This window comes from Prunus avium, chromosome 4 (assembly GCF_965620075.1).
Source record: "Prunus avium chromosome 4, drPruAviu1.hap1.1, whole genome shotgun sequence".
Lineage (NCBI taxonomy): Eukaryota > Viridiplantae > Streptophyta > Magnoliopsida > Rosales > Rosaceae > Prunus > Prunus avium.
The window spans coordinates 30,656,300-30,670,203 of NC_142287.1; the positions used below are offsets into that span (position 1 = coordinate 30,656,300).

At 37.6% G+C, this 13,904-nt stretch overlaps 4 protein-coding genes across 5 annotated transcripts; 3 read left to right on the forward strand and 1 right to left on the reverse strand.

The window, feature by feature from the left end:
- Positions 1 to 1,164: 1,164 nt before the first annotated feature.
- On the forward strand, positions 1,165 to 4,143 carry LOC148295218 (MADS-box protein FBP24-like). Of its 2 annotated transcripts, none has more exons than XM_088251668.1 (8): positions 1,165 to 1,204; positions 1,644 to 1,907; positions 2,802 to 2,868; positions 2,981 to 3,145; positions 3,237 to 3,278; positions 3,392 to 3,433; positions 3,528 to 3,789; positions 3,911 to 4,143. In XM_088251668.1, the coding sequence occupies exons 2-8, from the start codon at positions 1,720 to 1,722 to the stop codon at positions 3,913 to 3,915; spliced, it is 771 nt and encodes a 256-aa protein (XP_088107794.1). In that variant the 5' UTR covers positions 1,165 to 1,204; positions 1,644 to 1,719; the 3' UTR covers positions 3,916 to 4,143. The 2 variants fall into 2 exon arrangements, with proteins under 2 accessions (XP_088107794.1, XP_088107795.1); XM_088251669.1 differs by having other exon boundaries at positions 3,534 to 3,789.
- A 1,345-nt stretch (positions 4,144 to 5,488) lies between these two features.
- Positions 5,489 to 8,477, forward strand: ARAD1 (Exostosin family protein). The gene is made up of 3 exons (XM_021974807.2): positions 5,489 to 6,531; positions 6,783 to 7,148; positions 7,889 to 8,477. Exons 1-3 carry the CDS (start codon positions 5,560 to 5,562, stop codon positions 8,075 to 8,077), a joined length of 1,527 nt encoding a protein of 508 aa, XP_021830499.1. The 5' UTR covers positions 5,489 to 5,559; the 3' UTR covers positions 8,078 to 8,477.
- Positions 8,478 to 9,115: 638 nt separating this feature from the next.
- Positions 9,116 to 12,032, reverse strand: LOC110770622 (HISTIDINE TRIAD NUCLEOTIDE-BINDING 2). Its single transcript, XM_021974799.2, has 7 exons — positions 11,900 to 12,032; positions 11,619 to 11,781; positions 11,440 to 11,532; positions 10,249 to 10,335; positions 9,749 to 9,896; positions 9,466 to 9,583; positions 9,116 to 9,372 (listed from the first exon to the last, which is right to left on the reverse strand). The coding sequence occupies exons 2-7, from the start codon at positions 11,648 to 11,650 to the stop codon at positions 9,305 to 9,307; spliced, it is 546 nt and encodes a 181-aa protein (XP_021830491.1). The 5' UTR covers positions 11,651 to 11,781; positions 11,900 to 12,032; the 3' UTR covers positions 9,116 to 9,304.
- SRX (sulfiredoxin) lies at positions 11,850 to 13,887 on the forward strand. Its single transcript, XM_021974800.2, has 5 exons — positions 11,850 to 11,992; positions 12,070 to 12,239; positions 13,261 to 13,294; positions 13,481 to 13,574; positions 13,661 to 13,887. The coding sequence occupies exons 1-5, from the start codon at positions 11,920 to 11,922 to the stop codon at positions 13,674 to 13,676; spliced, it is 387 nt and encodes a 128-aa protein (XP_021830492.1). The 5' UTR covers positions 11,850 to 11,919; the 3' UTR covers positions 13,677 to 13,887.
- The last annotated feature ends 17 nt before the right edge of the window (positions 13,888 to 13,904 follow it).

A 13,904-nucleotide genomic window follows, 5' to 3' on the forward strand; every position in this document is an offset into this window, starting at 1 on the left:
CAATTTGGTTGTTCTTGGGGAAAATAATTAACTAGGGTTAATTTGCTACCATACAAGATGCAATAATTCAGTAATTCACTAAGGGAAAAAGCCTCACACACACACAATTAAAATTTCATGAAATCTTTAGTAATTTGTTGCCCTAATTAACATAATCTAGGGTTTAGTCTCATCAAAACCAGGCAATGCATATGTATCGATTTGCTTAGTTTACCTCTCTTGTTTTTTTCCTTATCAAAATTTGGACAGGCATATAAATCAAAGTTTATGAGTCACTTGGACGTGTCCAAAAAAGTTGTGACTCATAAGGGTCGTCATTTGCAGATTAATGGTACGTACTTTAACTAATTAGCAGAAATTCCACTATCATGCTTAATGACTAAGCCATGTTTACATAGATGATTAATGCTTAATAATACACTTATCTAACGCCAACCCATAAGCCAACCCAAGTCGTCATACATATATACATCAACCCAAGTCTTCTATTTGTTTGACATTTTGGGAAAGCCTAGTCGGCTCACAGCCTTAAAAAGTGTCTATAAATGGCAAAATCCATAAGGCTGGGTTTGCAGACGAAAGGGCAAAAGGGCAGGGGTGGTTGGTTGACAGTCGCTGCATGCAATAAGACACCAAAGCTTTGTAGTTCTCGACTGAAATTACGTATATACCCCCATGTATCTATAGCATGCATGAATGCGATCTTCTTCTGCGCACTAATTAGGGCATTGAGGTTATTGACCATGGATGGACCACTTTGATACAACTGCAGTTCCATGTGCTCCTTCTAGCTGCATTTTTAATTTACCATAATACAGAACTAGATGCAATCAAGTACTTCTACACCTGCTAGGATCCTCACAAAAAATATGCATATGAATTTCACCTTCATTAATTATTTTTCTCGAGAAAAAAACATGTGAACATGTATTAACGATATAGAAGATGAGTATTTAAAATGAGTGCATAATTAACTTTAGCTCAATTATATATTTTGTACATGGTGTGACGAAGCTGTATTAGCACTGTCTCTCTCTTTCTCTTCATTAATTAATTTGAAATCAAATGGCTGAGAGGCAATTTGGTAAATAGTGGGAAAATGATGAGCAATTTGCCTACCTAAGTTTATCTAAATATAGAGAGTTGCTCAGTTCATTCGGCATTCCAAACTTGAAACTCAACAAGGCAAAGGGAGAAAGCAGAGGTAAAGCACCTCTCTAAGTCTTTGCTTCCAAACTCTCTCTTCTACCTCTCTCTCTCTCTCTCTCTCTCTCTCTCTCTCTCTCTCTCTCTCTCTCTCTCCCTCCTATTTTCACAGTATATACCAAAATGTTAACATATATACATATGTCATCATTAGGGTTTTTAGAAAACTAGGTTCCTACTTCTGATCACAGTTTTTAGTTTATTGTAGCACTCTTTCATTTAAGATTTTTATTGGGTATAAGTCTCTCATCATTTATTTTCATCCAACAAAAATAAGAAACCCTTTAGCACTCTTATAGCATAGTAATAATTAAACAATTTTTTTCCGTATATACAATCCATATATATATATATATATATATGCTCTTTGTTGTTCAAAGTATATGCATTTTTGAACTTAGCTAATTGTTGGGTTTTTGGGTCTTGATCTAAATCAGGAATTTGAGCACTGGTAGAGTCAGAGTTCCATAATTTCTTCTCTAGCTTTTCCTACAAAGAAGAAATTGCATAAATATGGGAAGGGGAAAGATAACAATTTCGAGGATAGAAAACCGAACCACAAGGCAAGTCACTTTTGCAAAACGGCGGGCTGGCCTGATCAAGAAGACTCATGAGCTTTCTGTGCTGTGTGATGCTCAGATCGGTCTTGTCATCTTCTCAAGCACTGGGAAGATGTTTCAGTACTGCAGTGAGTCTTCAAGGTGATGAACTAGCACCTACTACTACTTTTGTGGATCTCATTTCTCTTTGCTTTGCTTTGATGGCTTCCTTGTTTTATTTGTTTGGCCGCTCAGTTTTTTGTATATTTTTTTGTTTATTTTCTCTTTTTTCTTTTGTCAGAAGATCTTGTTTTGATTCATGGGTAGGGCTAATCTTTTTACCTTTTTCTTTTTGCAAACTTTCACGCTTTGATTAATTGTAATGGGTTTGATTTGTTTCAATTCTCAACTCCTCTCCTTCCTTGTGTTATGTTGTTATATTTTGCCAGTTTTGGTTTTGTTTTCTGGAGTTCTTCTACTGATGATCTGGTCTCCTAATCCCTCTCTCCTCCCTCCCAATATATTATTTTTTAATTTTCTTTTCTTTTTTCTGAGCACCGTCGCAGGTTGATTTTGACACAGTACTAAGGTTTGGTTTTGAGTTTTGGTCCTTTAGCCTCATCAGATTCAAATGATTTGACCAAATGAGTACATTTACTTGCCGTCTGCGCAGATCTGCAAACCTAGGGTTTTCCTATAGCATATTAATTTCTGACAGAGGCAACTACTTCATGATTACTATGTCAGATAAAAACAAAGAAAATAAAAATTCATGATTAAATTATTACTTCTGCCTCAGCACAGCTTATGTCTACCCACTACAATCTCTATCGTCTGATCATACTCTTTACTTTCTGTTCTTCTTTTGTTCTACTTGCTCTTCCTTGTCTGAGTCAGTATGTATTTTACCTTATATGAGACATAATTACTTACATTTTGAGCAAGTGCACCACTAAATAATATATTGAAATGATCAAATTGTATCAAATTTATACATTAATTCAGTGGATTCAACGGATATTAATGTCAGCTGCATTCATATTTCGTATGGTTTAGCATGGAGGAGCTGATTCAAAGGTACCAGGTTGCTAGAGGGACTAGAATATTTCAACAAAACGACACGGTACGTATAAATTTGTAGCTCATTAATCATTGTGTACTGATTTTAATTCAAAATTAATTTGAACTTGATCAGGATTAATAAATTGTAGCATTACTGAAATTTGTACGTATAGGAATATATGAATGCTGAGCTGAGGAAAATGAGGAGAGAAACTCAGAGTCTGGAACTGAGCTTGCAACGCTACACTGGTGAGGACCTGAGCTGTGTGCGCTTTGAGGATCTGGTGGAGCTTGAGCACCAGCTAGAGGAGTCTGTTAACAGGGTTCGAGCTCGCAAGGTATATTATTTTATTCATCATTTAAAATCTCTTTAGTTTATTTGGTGCTTATGTTTTTCTTTTACTGTCTTGTTTTTATTTGCGTGTACAGTTTGAGGTCTTGCAACAACAGATAGACAATCTTCGTGCAACGGTAATTAAATCGTTAAACACCCATTTCTCTCCAGTTAATTACCATATTAAAATTGTTAATTAATGATCTTGAACTTTGATCTGTCTATGTATATAATTATTTAATAATACTAGACCAAGAGGAGGGAGGAAGAAAATGAGCAACTATTCCATCTGGTGAGTATCATCAGAAGTTGTACCATTAAAAGTTTCCTTAATTATTAGTTTAATTTTTAATTAACATGAAGTGTTGAATTTAAATGCATGCAAGATTCAGATTAAGGCGCATCAAGATGCAGCATTTGGTCATGAGCAGGCCCATGAGGCAGAACAGATGGAAAATCTGCAGATTCTACCAAAGTCTGAGGAACATCGACATGTACTGGATCAGTTCCCTTTCGGTGGTGAAGAACAACCAAGCAGTGTGCTTAAGCTTGCCACTCTCCCTCAGCCTCAGTTCAACCCCTACTCTCTCCAGCCTCCTCATCAGCCCAGCCTCCTCGATTTCAATCTCAGCGGCCGCTCTATATACGGTACGTACACCTATTTAGTAATTCGAGCCTTCTCAATTACAATCTCAGCCGCCTCCACCATTATCGCTTGTATACTAGTGTTTGATTATATGTAAACTACATTGGTTATGTTCTTCTGCAGAGTGACCAGCTCATGAGAAGGGCTAGCTTCTGGCATGCAGCAAGAAAGAAGAAAAGGGGTGTCTGGATCCTCTCCATGCTAGAATTTATACAAGATATATATATCTGAATTATTTTCAGGGCTTTTGAACCAGTTATATATTATAAGACTTATTTAGAATATTATTAGCTATAATCAACGTTTTATTTATGTTCTTGACTTGGGGTTACAAATTTCTAGTTTTTACTTTTGTTTATAGCAAAAGTGGATTTGGTTTCTGTTGATATATATATGAGTTGGCTATGAGTGATCAGAGATCACTAAGAATAGATTGATATATCTACCATTTGATTACTTAACCAAAAACTAACGCTACTAAAAGAAGTTCTCGTAAGGTCAGGGCATCTATGTCCTAATAAAAGATATCACGGTTCATAATAAGGAGAAATTCTTGAATTCGACTGTTATATTAGGTCACCATACCCCTACAAACACAAAATAGTGTATGTTGGTCAAATTCAGCCCCACGTTGGTCCCACCCCTGTGAGTATGTTGCTGTATACGACATGCATACACAAGAAGTTGTAATCATCTCATAATTAATCACCTACCATCCTAGTTACCAACTTACCAATTTGACCTCTCGTACGTTGGTACCTCAACATTTCCTGTGCTGTTACATTTCTCAGCATAGTTAGTGACCCCAAAAAAAAAAAAGGTTTATTTTATGGTGTGTGAATGAATGTGAGAGAGGGAGAGACAGAGATGTGGGGGGTACGTGTCCCTGTTATTTATTTTTAGCAGAATTTGACTGATCTACCCCTACGTGGTTTTATTCTCTTAATTAAATTTATTTATAAAAAATAATAGTAATGATGATGGGTTGATTAAAAAAAGGTTAGGCCCAACCAAATAAGGGAATTAGGCAAGGCAAGGCCTACTTCCTTTGGGCTCAGTCGTAGTTTAGCAAGGTCAACCCAAACAGTAAAACTTTGCTTTTTTGGTAAATTAGGAGCAGTAAATTTACTCTATCTAATTACTATACTAAAACAGTAAAAAACTTTGCCTTTTTTTTTTTTTTTGGTCTGAATCATGAGGTGGTCCTGGATGGGCCCCAATTATGGGTGGCACCTTTAAGCCTTAACCACAACTCAGACTAATCCCCACTCACATCGGGTCGGCCCGTAAAGGGTAAAGTGTTGGCCAAAGTGGTGACTCCGTACGAGAGCAGGGATCGAACCCCTGACCTCTCTTAAGGAATGAGAGTGCCGAACCACTCACACCAACCACCTTGGTTAAACTTTGCCTGTTTAACTTCTAGGAGAAACAATTTATTTTATATTTTGTATTATTTATTTTTCAGAAAGGAACAAATTTGACTTTTTCCTGGTTCAAAAGGCACAAAATTTATTTTATTTTATTTTATTGAAGAGAAAAGAGGGCAGAAAATTGAATATTGATGTGAAAATGAAAGCAAATAAATGTGTTTGTTAAAAATCCCTACCAATATGAATCAATAACAAAAATGCTGAAAGAAATATTTCTTCAGAATTTTAATTTATGTCACGACTCACAACTACATCATATAATAGATTCAAAAATGCAAAATTCCAAAAATTGCTCAATCAGCCTTTTTACAACCAAGGTGTCTCCCACTACGCGCACAGCGTATGTTAGCGCAGTGCGCCCAGCCCACCCCTCAAGCAATGCCTGTGGTTTTGAGTGAGCTCCGATCCAGCAAAACCAAGAAGACCACCATACCCTCGTCGCCTTCTTCAACCTCTCCCCATGCCCACCAAACCCTAACCCTCCCTCAATTCCTCTCCATGGCGCGAAAATCCTCCCTCCTCAAGCAATCCCTAGCCACGATCGTCGTCGTCCTCCTCATCTACGCCTTCCTCAACACCTTCCTCAGCCCCACCACCACTGCCAAGCTCGAGACCGCCCTCCCCTCCTTCTCTTCCGCTTCCTCGATCTCCTCCGACGTGTTTGCTTCCCGAGAAAATCAGCTTCATTTTCCCGGGAAGCCCGTGAAAGTCTACCTATACGACCTCCCCAAGCGGTTTACTTACGGAGTTATCGAGCATCACTCATTGGCCCGCGGCGGCCGACCCGACGAAGACGTTTCCAAGCTCAAGTACCCGGGTCACCAGCACATGGGCGAGTGGTACCTCTTCAAGGACCTGCTCAAACCCGAATCGGAACGGTTCGGGTCGCCCGTTCAGAAGGTCTTGGATCCGGAAGAGGCGGACTTCTTCTACGTCCCATTCTTCTCGTCATTGAGCCTGATCGTCAACCCGGCCCGACCGGCTTCCGGGTCCGATAAGCCGGTGTACAGTGACGAGGAGAACCAGGTGGCGTTGATTGAGTGGCTGGAGGAGCAGGTGTATTGGAGGAGGAATAATGGTCGAGACCACGTGATCATGGCCTCGGACCCCAATGCTCTGTACAAAGTGATCGACAAAGTCAAAAACAGTGTGTTGCTTGTTTGTGATTTCGGGCGGTTGAAGGAGGACCAAGGATCGCTTGTTAAGGACGTGATTGTGCCTTACTCTCACCGCATCAACACTTACAGCGGCGATATCAGTGTTGAGGACCGCAACACCTTGTTGTTCTTCATGGGCAATCGGTTCCGCAAAGAGGTACATCTTCAATTGCTTACTAAATTCCTTATGCTCATCATTGTTGTTGTCTGTTGTAATAAATTATCTTGTGGGTATGTTTGAAATGTTGCATTTTCATAGAGAATTCAATGATTAATTGTCATTTGAGTCCATGAATTAAGGATTTGAATGTGTATAAAGAAACTTTTTGGTGTACAAGTTTGATCTTAGTCTCAGTTATCTATCTGAGCTAATATTTGGCTTTTGGGGGTCTATTTTTGTGTTTGTAGGGGGGAAAGATACGTGATTTGCTTTTCCAATTACTTGAAAATGAGGAGGATGTCATAATAAAACATGGAACACAATCCAGAGAGAGTCGACGGGCTGCTTCTCGTGGGATGCATACATCAAAGTTCTGTTTAAATCCTGCTGGTGATACTCCATCAGCCTGCAGACTTTTTGATTCGATAGTTAGCTTGTGTGTGCCTGTGATAGTCAGTGATAGCATTGAGCTTCCATTTGAAGATGTTATAGACTACAGAAAGATAGCAATATTTGTAGAATCCAATGCAGCTTTAAAGCCAGAATTCTTGGTCTCAATGCTGAGAGGAATCACAACTGAGAGAATTCTGGAATACCAGAAGGAGCTGAATGAGGTTAGTCCAATTGCTATGTATTTGGGGTTAGATTTACCTTGTCTTGCTGTTGTTTTTCAAGTTTCATTCTGCTTTAGTTCTTTCTCTTGTTTTTGAAATTAATGTCTGCTTTACTTCTTGCCATTGTTGCTTCTTTTACTCATTTCCTGTATGAAATGTTTAACATTTGATTTGGTTGAAGTCCAAGGGTGGAAAAACAAGTAATGGTGAAATGACGATTAAAAACAGGAAAAGTTATACAAATTTTACTTTTTGTTTGAGCATGGGGAAGGAAGCTAATGTATATGCACACACAAACACACATTGGTATTCTAATGTGAACCATGAGAGCATTTGTATCTTATCTGTGAGATCAAGTATGAGTGACTGAGATGTAAGCCCTCAACGTAGGTCCTCATTAGAGTACCTTTGTGTGTGTGCTAGCAGCCACACTTGTCCATATTCTGAAATCCTCTCTCTCTCTCTCTCTCGGTATGCTGAATACAAACTGATATGCATCTCTAGAGAACCCTGGGCTGGTATTTGTAAAGTGTCTAGGTGGATTGGAATAATGAGGCGGACTTTGTGGCAAATGTTGTTTAAGCATAAGAGTTCTACAATTGACTTACTGCGGGTGCAATTTGTTATTCACATTTGTATGAAATGTTACAAAATAGTTATGCATCTATTAAGTAATTACAGGGCAAAGCTAAAGCCGGGTCCAAATATTAATCTGTATTAATCTTAATTTCTTGATTCAGGTGAAGCATTATTTCCAATATGGAGTACCGAATGGAACAGTGAATGAAATCTGGCGCCAGGTTGCACAGAAGCTCCCTTTTATTAAATTGTCGATCAACCGAGACAGACGACTTGTCAAGAGGGATTTGAATGTGCGAGACTGCTCTTGTCTCTGCTCAAATCAGACTGGAATTATAACCAGCCTATAATGCTACTTTCATCAATGAGACTGTTAATCAGAGAAGTCTCTCTACTTTAAAGGAGACTACTCCACCTCTGTCAATCATTTGGTGCTTCATATTTAGATCTTCGCGCCTTCGATCAACTATTGGCCGTGAAGGATTCTTTTCTGCATCTTGGAAGAGTGATGACTAGTTAGTGCTTTGTTATAAGCTGCTTATAACAAAGCTGAAAGATTCTTTGACAGATGGGGTTTTCACTGAGGGGTAATAGAATTTGCCATAGTAGTACAGGGCTTTATACAATTTACTGTAGATACTGTTGTTTTACTTGGTCATGAAAGCTTAGCAGCTGGAAAATTAAATTAAATTACATGTAACTTGTAATTCATTTGTACATTCGTAGAGAATAAAAATCAGATTTATTTGAGCTTTTGTTTGTTCTGTCTCTTAAACCAGCTTTTTTGGAGTTTGTCAATTGTTTTATCCGTTTTGGGTGAAATGATTTTGTGAAGGCCCCAAAAGCAAACAAAATTGGCCTACATTTGAACAACCCAAAACAGGATCAACTAACTCTCAAGATGGTTCTCATGTTCCTCCCCTAATAGAAGGATTATTGGTTTATGTACATGTATCTTATGGTGGGTTATAATCTCATAATAGAAGGATTTTTGGTTCATATTCTACTTTCTCACAATATTTCTTACATTTGAATTATAGCGGGCTCATGTACAAGTACCTACGAAGCCCTTTTTCCATCACTTGTATTCCAAGGATGTTAAAACTAGATTGGTAAATACCAATATGTCCAAAGTTCACACAGTTCAAGCGACAGTGCGGCCTACGATTGCGAAGATATATAATAAAGGGGAGATTCTCCAATAAGTATTTTATGTTAAGGATTGGTTACATACTTCTAATCTTGGCTGTTGGACTGCATTTATTAAATGTGTTGGTAGTCTCTTAGATGCAATCCAACGGCCAAGATTAGAAGTATGTAACCAATCCTTTACTTAAATACTTATTGGAGAATCTCCCTATAATAGAGTGCACTGATGAGGCAAAAGATGAGAAAACATAAGACTCATGATTAATGGAACTTGATCCACTCCTCATTCTACATCGTCTCGTATGCAATACAAAACCATGTTTCCACATAAACAAACAAGGGTCTACACAAACTTAATTAAGCAAAAAAACTCCACTTATTCATCTTCCTCATAGAGATTTATGGTGTCCTCCAGCAGCTTCAGATCTTTAACCAGGTGGCCATTTCATCTGTCTTCCACCAAGGACATGCAAGTGGAGATGATAAACAGATTGACCTGGACGGAGTGAGACCATTGATTATTGAACAAGCAAAGCATCACACAACTATGAAAGGAAGGCGACGATAGAAACTATGCAGGCATACTTACATGCCTCTGGACCATTGTTGATAACCACACGAAACCCATCAAGAATGCCTTCTATCTCGGCAACTATTTTTGCAGCATGGAGAAGTTGACCCAGTATTTCAACATGCTTAAGTTCAGCCTGCAAAGACAGAATGCACAAATCAAAAGGATCGTTTTCTATTCTGCATCATGCTTAGAGAATTTCATTCAAAAATATTAATTGGAAAAAATACTTGGCATAGTAAAAATGAAGATTAATACTGGAAGAAAAACCATGTTCGATATTATAAGGGCCAGGAATTACCTTTCCCAGCTCAGTTAATCCGTCCCTAAACTTTGGGATGACTAAAACGTGAACAGGAGCCTGTGGGTTGATATCCCGAAATGCCAGGACCTTATCATCTTCATATACAATGCTTGATGGGATTTCCTTTGCTATGATCTTGTCAAATCTAAAACAGGGGGAGAAAGAAGTCCTAAATTCATATGTAAATTTGGATAAAACATATTGTTTTAACATGTACTAAATTTCCGTTTAGCTCTTACCCATTCAATGAAATGTAACAGCAATGATTGTGATAACTTTTATTTATTGAACATAAATAAAATATCAAATTGATCAAGATGAAGAAACAGATATTGCCACTTTCAGTGAAAATTTCCTCAGTAAGGCAGAACCCACACTGAGTTCCCATGTTTTGATGGGTCAAAACTTAAAAGTTATATACAAAGTTCCAGACTAAAAAAGTATGCTATGAACTTGAATGTGAGATCAAACCAGTTTTACTATGTCAAGGATGATACATTGTTGGAGCTCCACTGTTGGCATTAGCTGTAGCTACCTTGGCAGCAGCCTCCTCATCGTTTGTAGCACTAACACGGCACAGGGATCTAAAAAAATATGTAACTGATAATTGTATGCAAGGCACCAAGGGACAACCATACCAGTAATTAAAGTGGTTGAAAATGACATATAGCACCTTAAAATAAACAACATGCTAAACTATAGTTATTTGATATCAAAATATTAGTATTCTTCAGCAACAGATCACCCATTTGGACCATTTGCAAATCATATTTCTACTATATCAGACTAGCGCGATAAACAATTTTTCGTTCTTACAAACTTAGTGTGACTTGGATCTTGAGCAGCCAACAAATAGATAAGCATATGCATTGATAATTTGATATAGTTACCGCAGTATAACAAAGTTGTATCATGAACCACGATGTACTCCAATAAACCATCGACATCTTATTTGGAAATGCAAAGAACAGCAATGAAAATCAGCTTTGGGAGGGCAAATGTATTTCATATTGGATAAAGTATTCAACCAACTAGATCTTCAATAAGGGTTTCCAACAAACATGCTAAAATCTCAAAAGGCCACCGCATCCTGCCCCCATATTCAAGTCCTCTTTTTGATAATTTAAAGTTGGAAAGATGATGGGTAAGGAGATTTTCGGCTCCCAGGTAATGAACACCACCTTTGTGTTTTTTATGAAGTAACGAAGCTCAAAAAGTTTCTCAGATAATTAATCTGCAGGGCATGCAGTAGTATGCCAAAACATTCGAGCTAGACCAAACATAAACCAGCCAATAGACACCACATATAGGACGTTTTGGTGTCTACATCGTGAAAATTGGCAATAGATGTCAAATGAGCAATTTTCATAGAAAGAATGCAACGCAAACATCTTGAAATGCCACGACTTTACCAATGTCAAAGAACACTCCGCTATCAAACTCTACAGAAAGCTTGTAGCCCTATAAAATAATCCAAAAGGCCATCTTTCTCTCATCCTTAATTCTTAAATATAAATTAACAGATACCCAGGTGAAGACTATGGTGTAAGCTCAGAGCATCGCAAGGAGATTTGAGAACTTTCAATTTGGTGACAATTAGACCATCCTTTTTTCCTAGTGAAAAAGCAGTTGAACAAAATATCAGAGAGAGAGAGAGAGAGAGAGAGAGAGAGAGAGAGAGAGTTTACCTGCGAGATTGAAGAGGAAGAAGGAAGGTTGTGAAATTGGGGTTGGAGGCTTTCACTGTCACAAAAGCTCTCACAGTTGTTGCTGCACAGTTCCTGTTCCAAATTCCAAAACAAAACAAAACATTATAGACGAGACCAACAAAGTGAGTGAAAGTCATAGAGATAAACAGCAAGAGTACCTAAAGAGAGAAACGGAGGTGACTGCAGCCATTGCGATTTGTTTGGAACCAAAGGAACTGTCTTTCAGGAACGAATGAATTGGAAAATGGGTTTGGCTAATGTGAAGTGGCAAAAGTCTCGATGGTATCTGGACCGTCCAAATGAATGGGTCATACCAAAAGTCTTCAAAAAAAACAAATAAATTCTCATTGAATAGTTGTGATTAAGCCGAAAATCCAATACCATCCAATCAAACCGTAGTGTATACAGTGAATATAGATACACAGAGAGAGAGGCTTACTGGCAAAACAGAGAACAAAAATGGCGAATTTTGTTCTGCGAGTACCAAACAACTTGAGGAGCTTCACTGTTTCTGCTTCGGTTTCATCAAATGGTACAAAAATCTCTGGCTTATATAGATGTTTTTTTCTTATAAAAATGAAATCTTTTTTTATAAGAATTACATTTCAGGGTCTCCTCCTTTGAGTTCTAGTGGTAGCAGTGGTGGGGTTGGTGGACCAGTGATTTTGGAGCTTCCTCTTGATAAGATAAGGAGGCCGTTGATGAGAACCAGAGCTAACGACCCAATCAAGGTTCAAGAACTCATGGACAGCATCAGTGAAATTGGCCTTCAGACACCTGTAAGCACTGCTAACAACCACAAACTCGTAAATTTCTTTATTGGGTTTTGTATATTTTCTGTTTGGCTTCCAAGAAAATGAAAGACATTATCTAGGATTAGTTTCGAACTTTTGAGTACTCACATGGTCTTGGTGATTGTTGGATAATGGACGATTTACTTGGGGGGGATATGGGAATTTGTTCACTCATTTCCTAACTTTCTCAATTTTAATATATAAATATCAGGCTGTATTTGGCTCTTGTTAGGTAATGCTTGTTCTTAGAAAATGGACTTCTTTACATAATATCAGTACTCAATGACTCCATGTAATGAAATGCTGACGTATAGAAGTAGGATTTGTGATTATTTAAAGGGTAGACATAATTCATACAGGAATTGCAAGAATCCCCCATTTTATAGTAAGTTACTGGGAAGTATGCAACAAAGGGATCATGAAGGCACCATAAGACATACAAATAGAACTATGATTTTACTCTCGAACTCGATCGAGTACGGATTTTAAAGTTTACAACCTTATCAAGAGAGTGTATTTTCATGACCAAGTGGTCTTATTATCCACACTCTTAAGCTGGTGTTGGAACCAACCATACTAAAACAAAGGGATCATGAAGGTTGTTGCTAAAATATGGTATGCTATGAATTGGCAAAGGCTAGTAAGAAGTGGAATGCCTTTTATTATTTTTAGTTGAGCCTTCAAAACTTCAGTTGTTTCTTTTTCCTTTTTCCAGTTTCTCATAGGAAATACACTGGTTTATGTATTTTTTAGTAGCATAAAACCAATTAAACAGATAATCTGGACAGTTGCCATTATTGATTGTCCATGTTTCTGGTTAGACATTTACTAGGTTTTATCAAATAAATTTTCTATGGAACACAATATATAGGAACATGTAACGAAAAGAGAACTATATATTCAGCTATGTAATAGGTAAAGCAGTAGGTAGCTTTTTGTATGTAGCTATTACATCTTGATACATATTCCAGAATCAATTTTAGTCTGACTCGTCTTACCAATGCAGATTGATGTGCTTGAGGTTGAGGGAGTTTATTATGGTATGCTCTTATCATTATTCTCCACAAATAGTTATTATTCTTTATATTTCTTCCTTACAAATCATTGGAGAGTTCTAGTTGAAAGCAGTGAAAAAAAGAAAAGGCTAAAAAAGCTTTGTATCAGAATATTATAGCCACACATATGCTTTCAGGATTATAGCTAATGATTTTGTCATGTTCTGGTAGGCTTCTCCGGTTGTCATCGTTATGAAGCTCACCAGCGTCTTGGCCTTCCAACAATACGCTGCAAAATCCGGCGTGGAACAAAAGAAACTCTCCGGTATTTTTGCCTAGTCTTATTAGTGCTTATTTAGTTTTACCCCTTTTTTTCAATCAAATTATTTATAACTTTTCTTCTTCTTGCAGGCATCACCTCCGCTGACTTCTTATGGGTTATCTTTCAGAGTGAATTCGCAGTTTTTACCAAGTTACGCACCTTGGTAATTATATTGCAAGTAATTATTGGGCGTCTATTATCTTATGCCTCTACTTGTTTGTATAAAATCTTGTCAATGTCATAATGTTTAGAAGGTTTATCTGTGTGGAATTCATAAAGAAAGTCTGAATACAGTAGTGCAAATATTTGTTGCTTAGTTTGGTTTTCCTTTTT

Coding starts and splice junctions, on each gene's coding strand:
- SRX (XM_021974800.2), top strand. CDS start 11,920: ATGGCGAATTTTGTTCTGCGAGTACCAAACAACTTGAGGAGCTTCACT. Junction 12,240..13,260: donor AAATTGGCCTTCAGACACCT/GTAAGCACTGCT, acceptor TTACCAATGCAG/ATTGATGTGCTTGAGGTTGA. Junction 13,295..13,480: donor GGTTGAGGGAGTTTATTATG/GTATGCTCTTAT, acceptor ATGTTCTGGTAG/GCTTCTCCGGTTGTCATCGT.
- LOC110770622 (XM_021974799.2), bottom strand. CDS start 11,650: ATGGCTGCAGTCACCTCCGTTTCTCTCTTTAG. Junction 10,336..11,439: donor CTTCCTCTTCAATCTCGCAG/GTAAACTCTCTC, acceptor ATATTTTTTTAG/ATCCCTGTGCCGTGTTAGTG. Junction 9,897..10,248: donor AACAGTGGAGCTCCAACAAT/GTATCATCCTTG, acceptor CCCCTGTTTTAG/ATTTGACAAGATCATAGCAA.
- ARAD1 (XM_021974807.2), top strand. CDS start 5,560: ATGTTAGCGCAGTGCGCCCAGCCCACCCCTCAAGCAATGCCTGTGGTT. Junction 6,532..6,782: donor GCAATCGGTTCCGCAAAGAG/GTACATCTTCAA, acceptor TTGTGTTTGTAG/GGGGGAAAGATACGTGATTT. Junction 7,149..7,888: donor ACCAGAAGGAGCTGAATGAG/GTTAGTCCAATT, acceptor TTCTTGATTCAG/GTGAAGCATTATTTCCAATA.
- LOC148295218 (XM_088251668.1), top strand. CDS start 1,720: ATGGGAAGGGGAAAGATAACAATTTCGAGGATAGAAAACCGAACCACA. Junction 1,908..2,801: donor TACTGCAGTGAGTCTTCAAG/GTGATGAACTAG, acceptor CGTATGGTTTAG/CATGGAGGAGCTGATTCAAA. Junction 2,869..2,980: donor TATTTCAACAAAACGACACG/GTACGTATAAAT, acceptor TTGTACGTATAG/GAATATATGAATGCTGAGCT.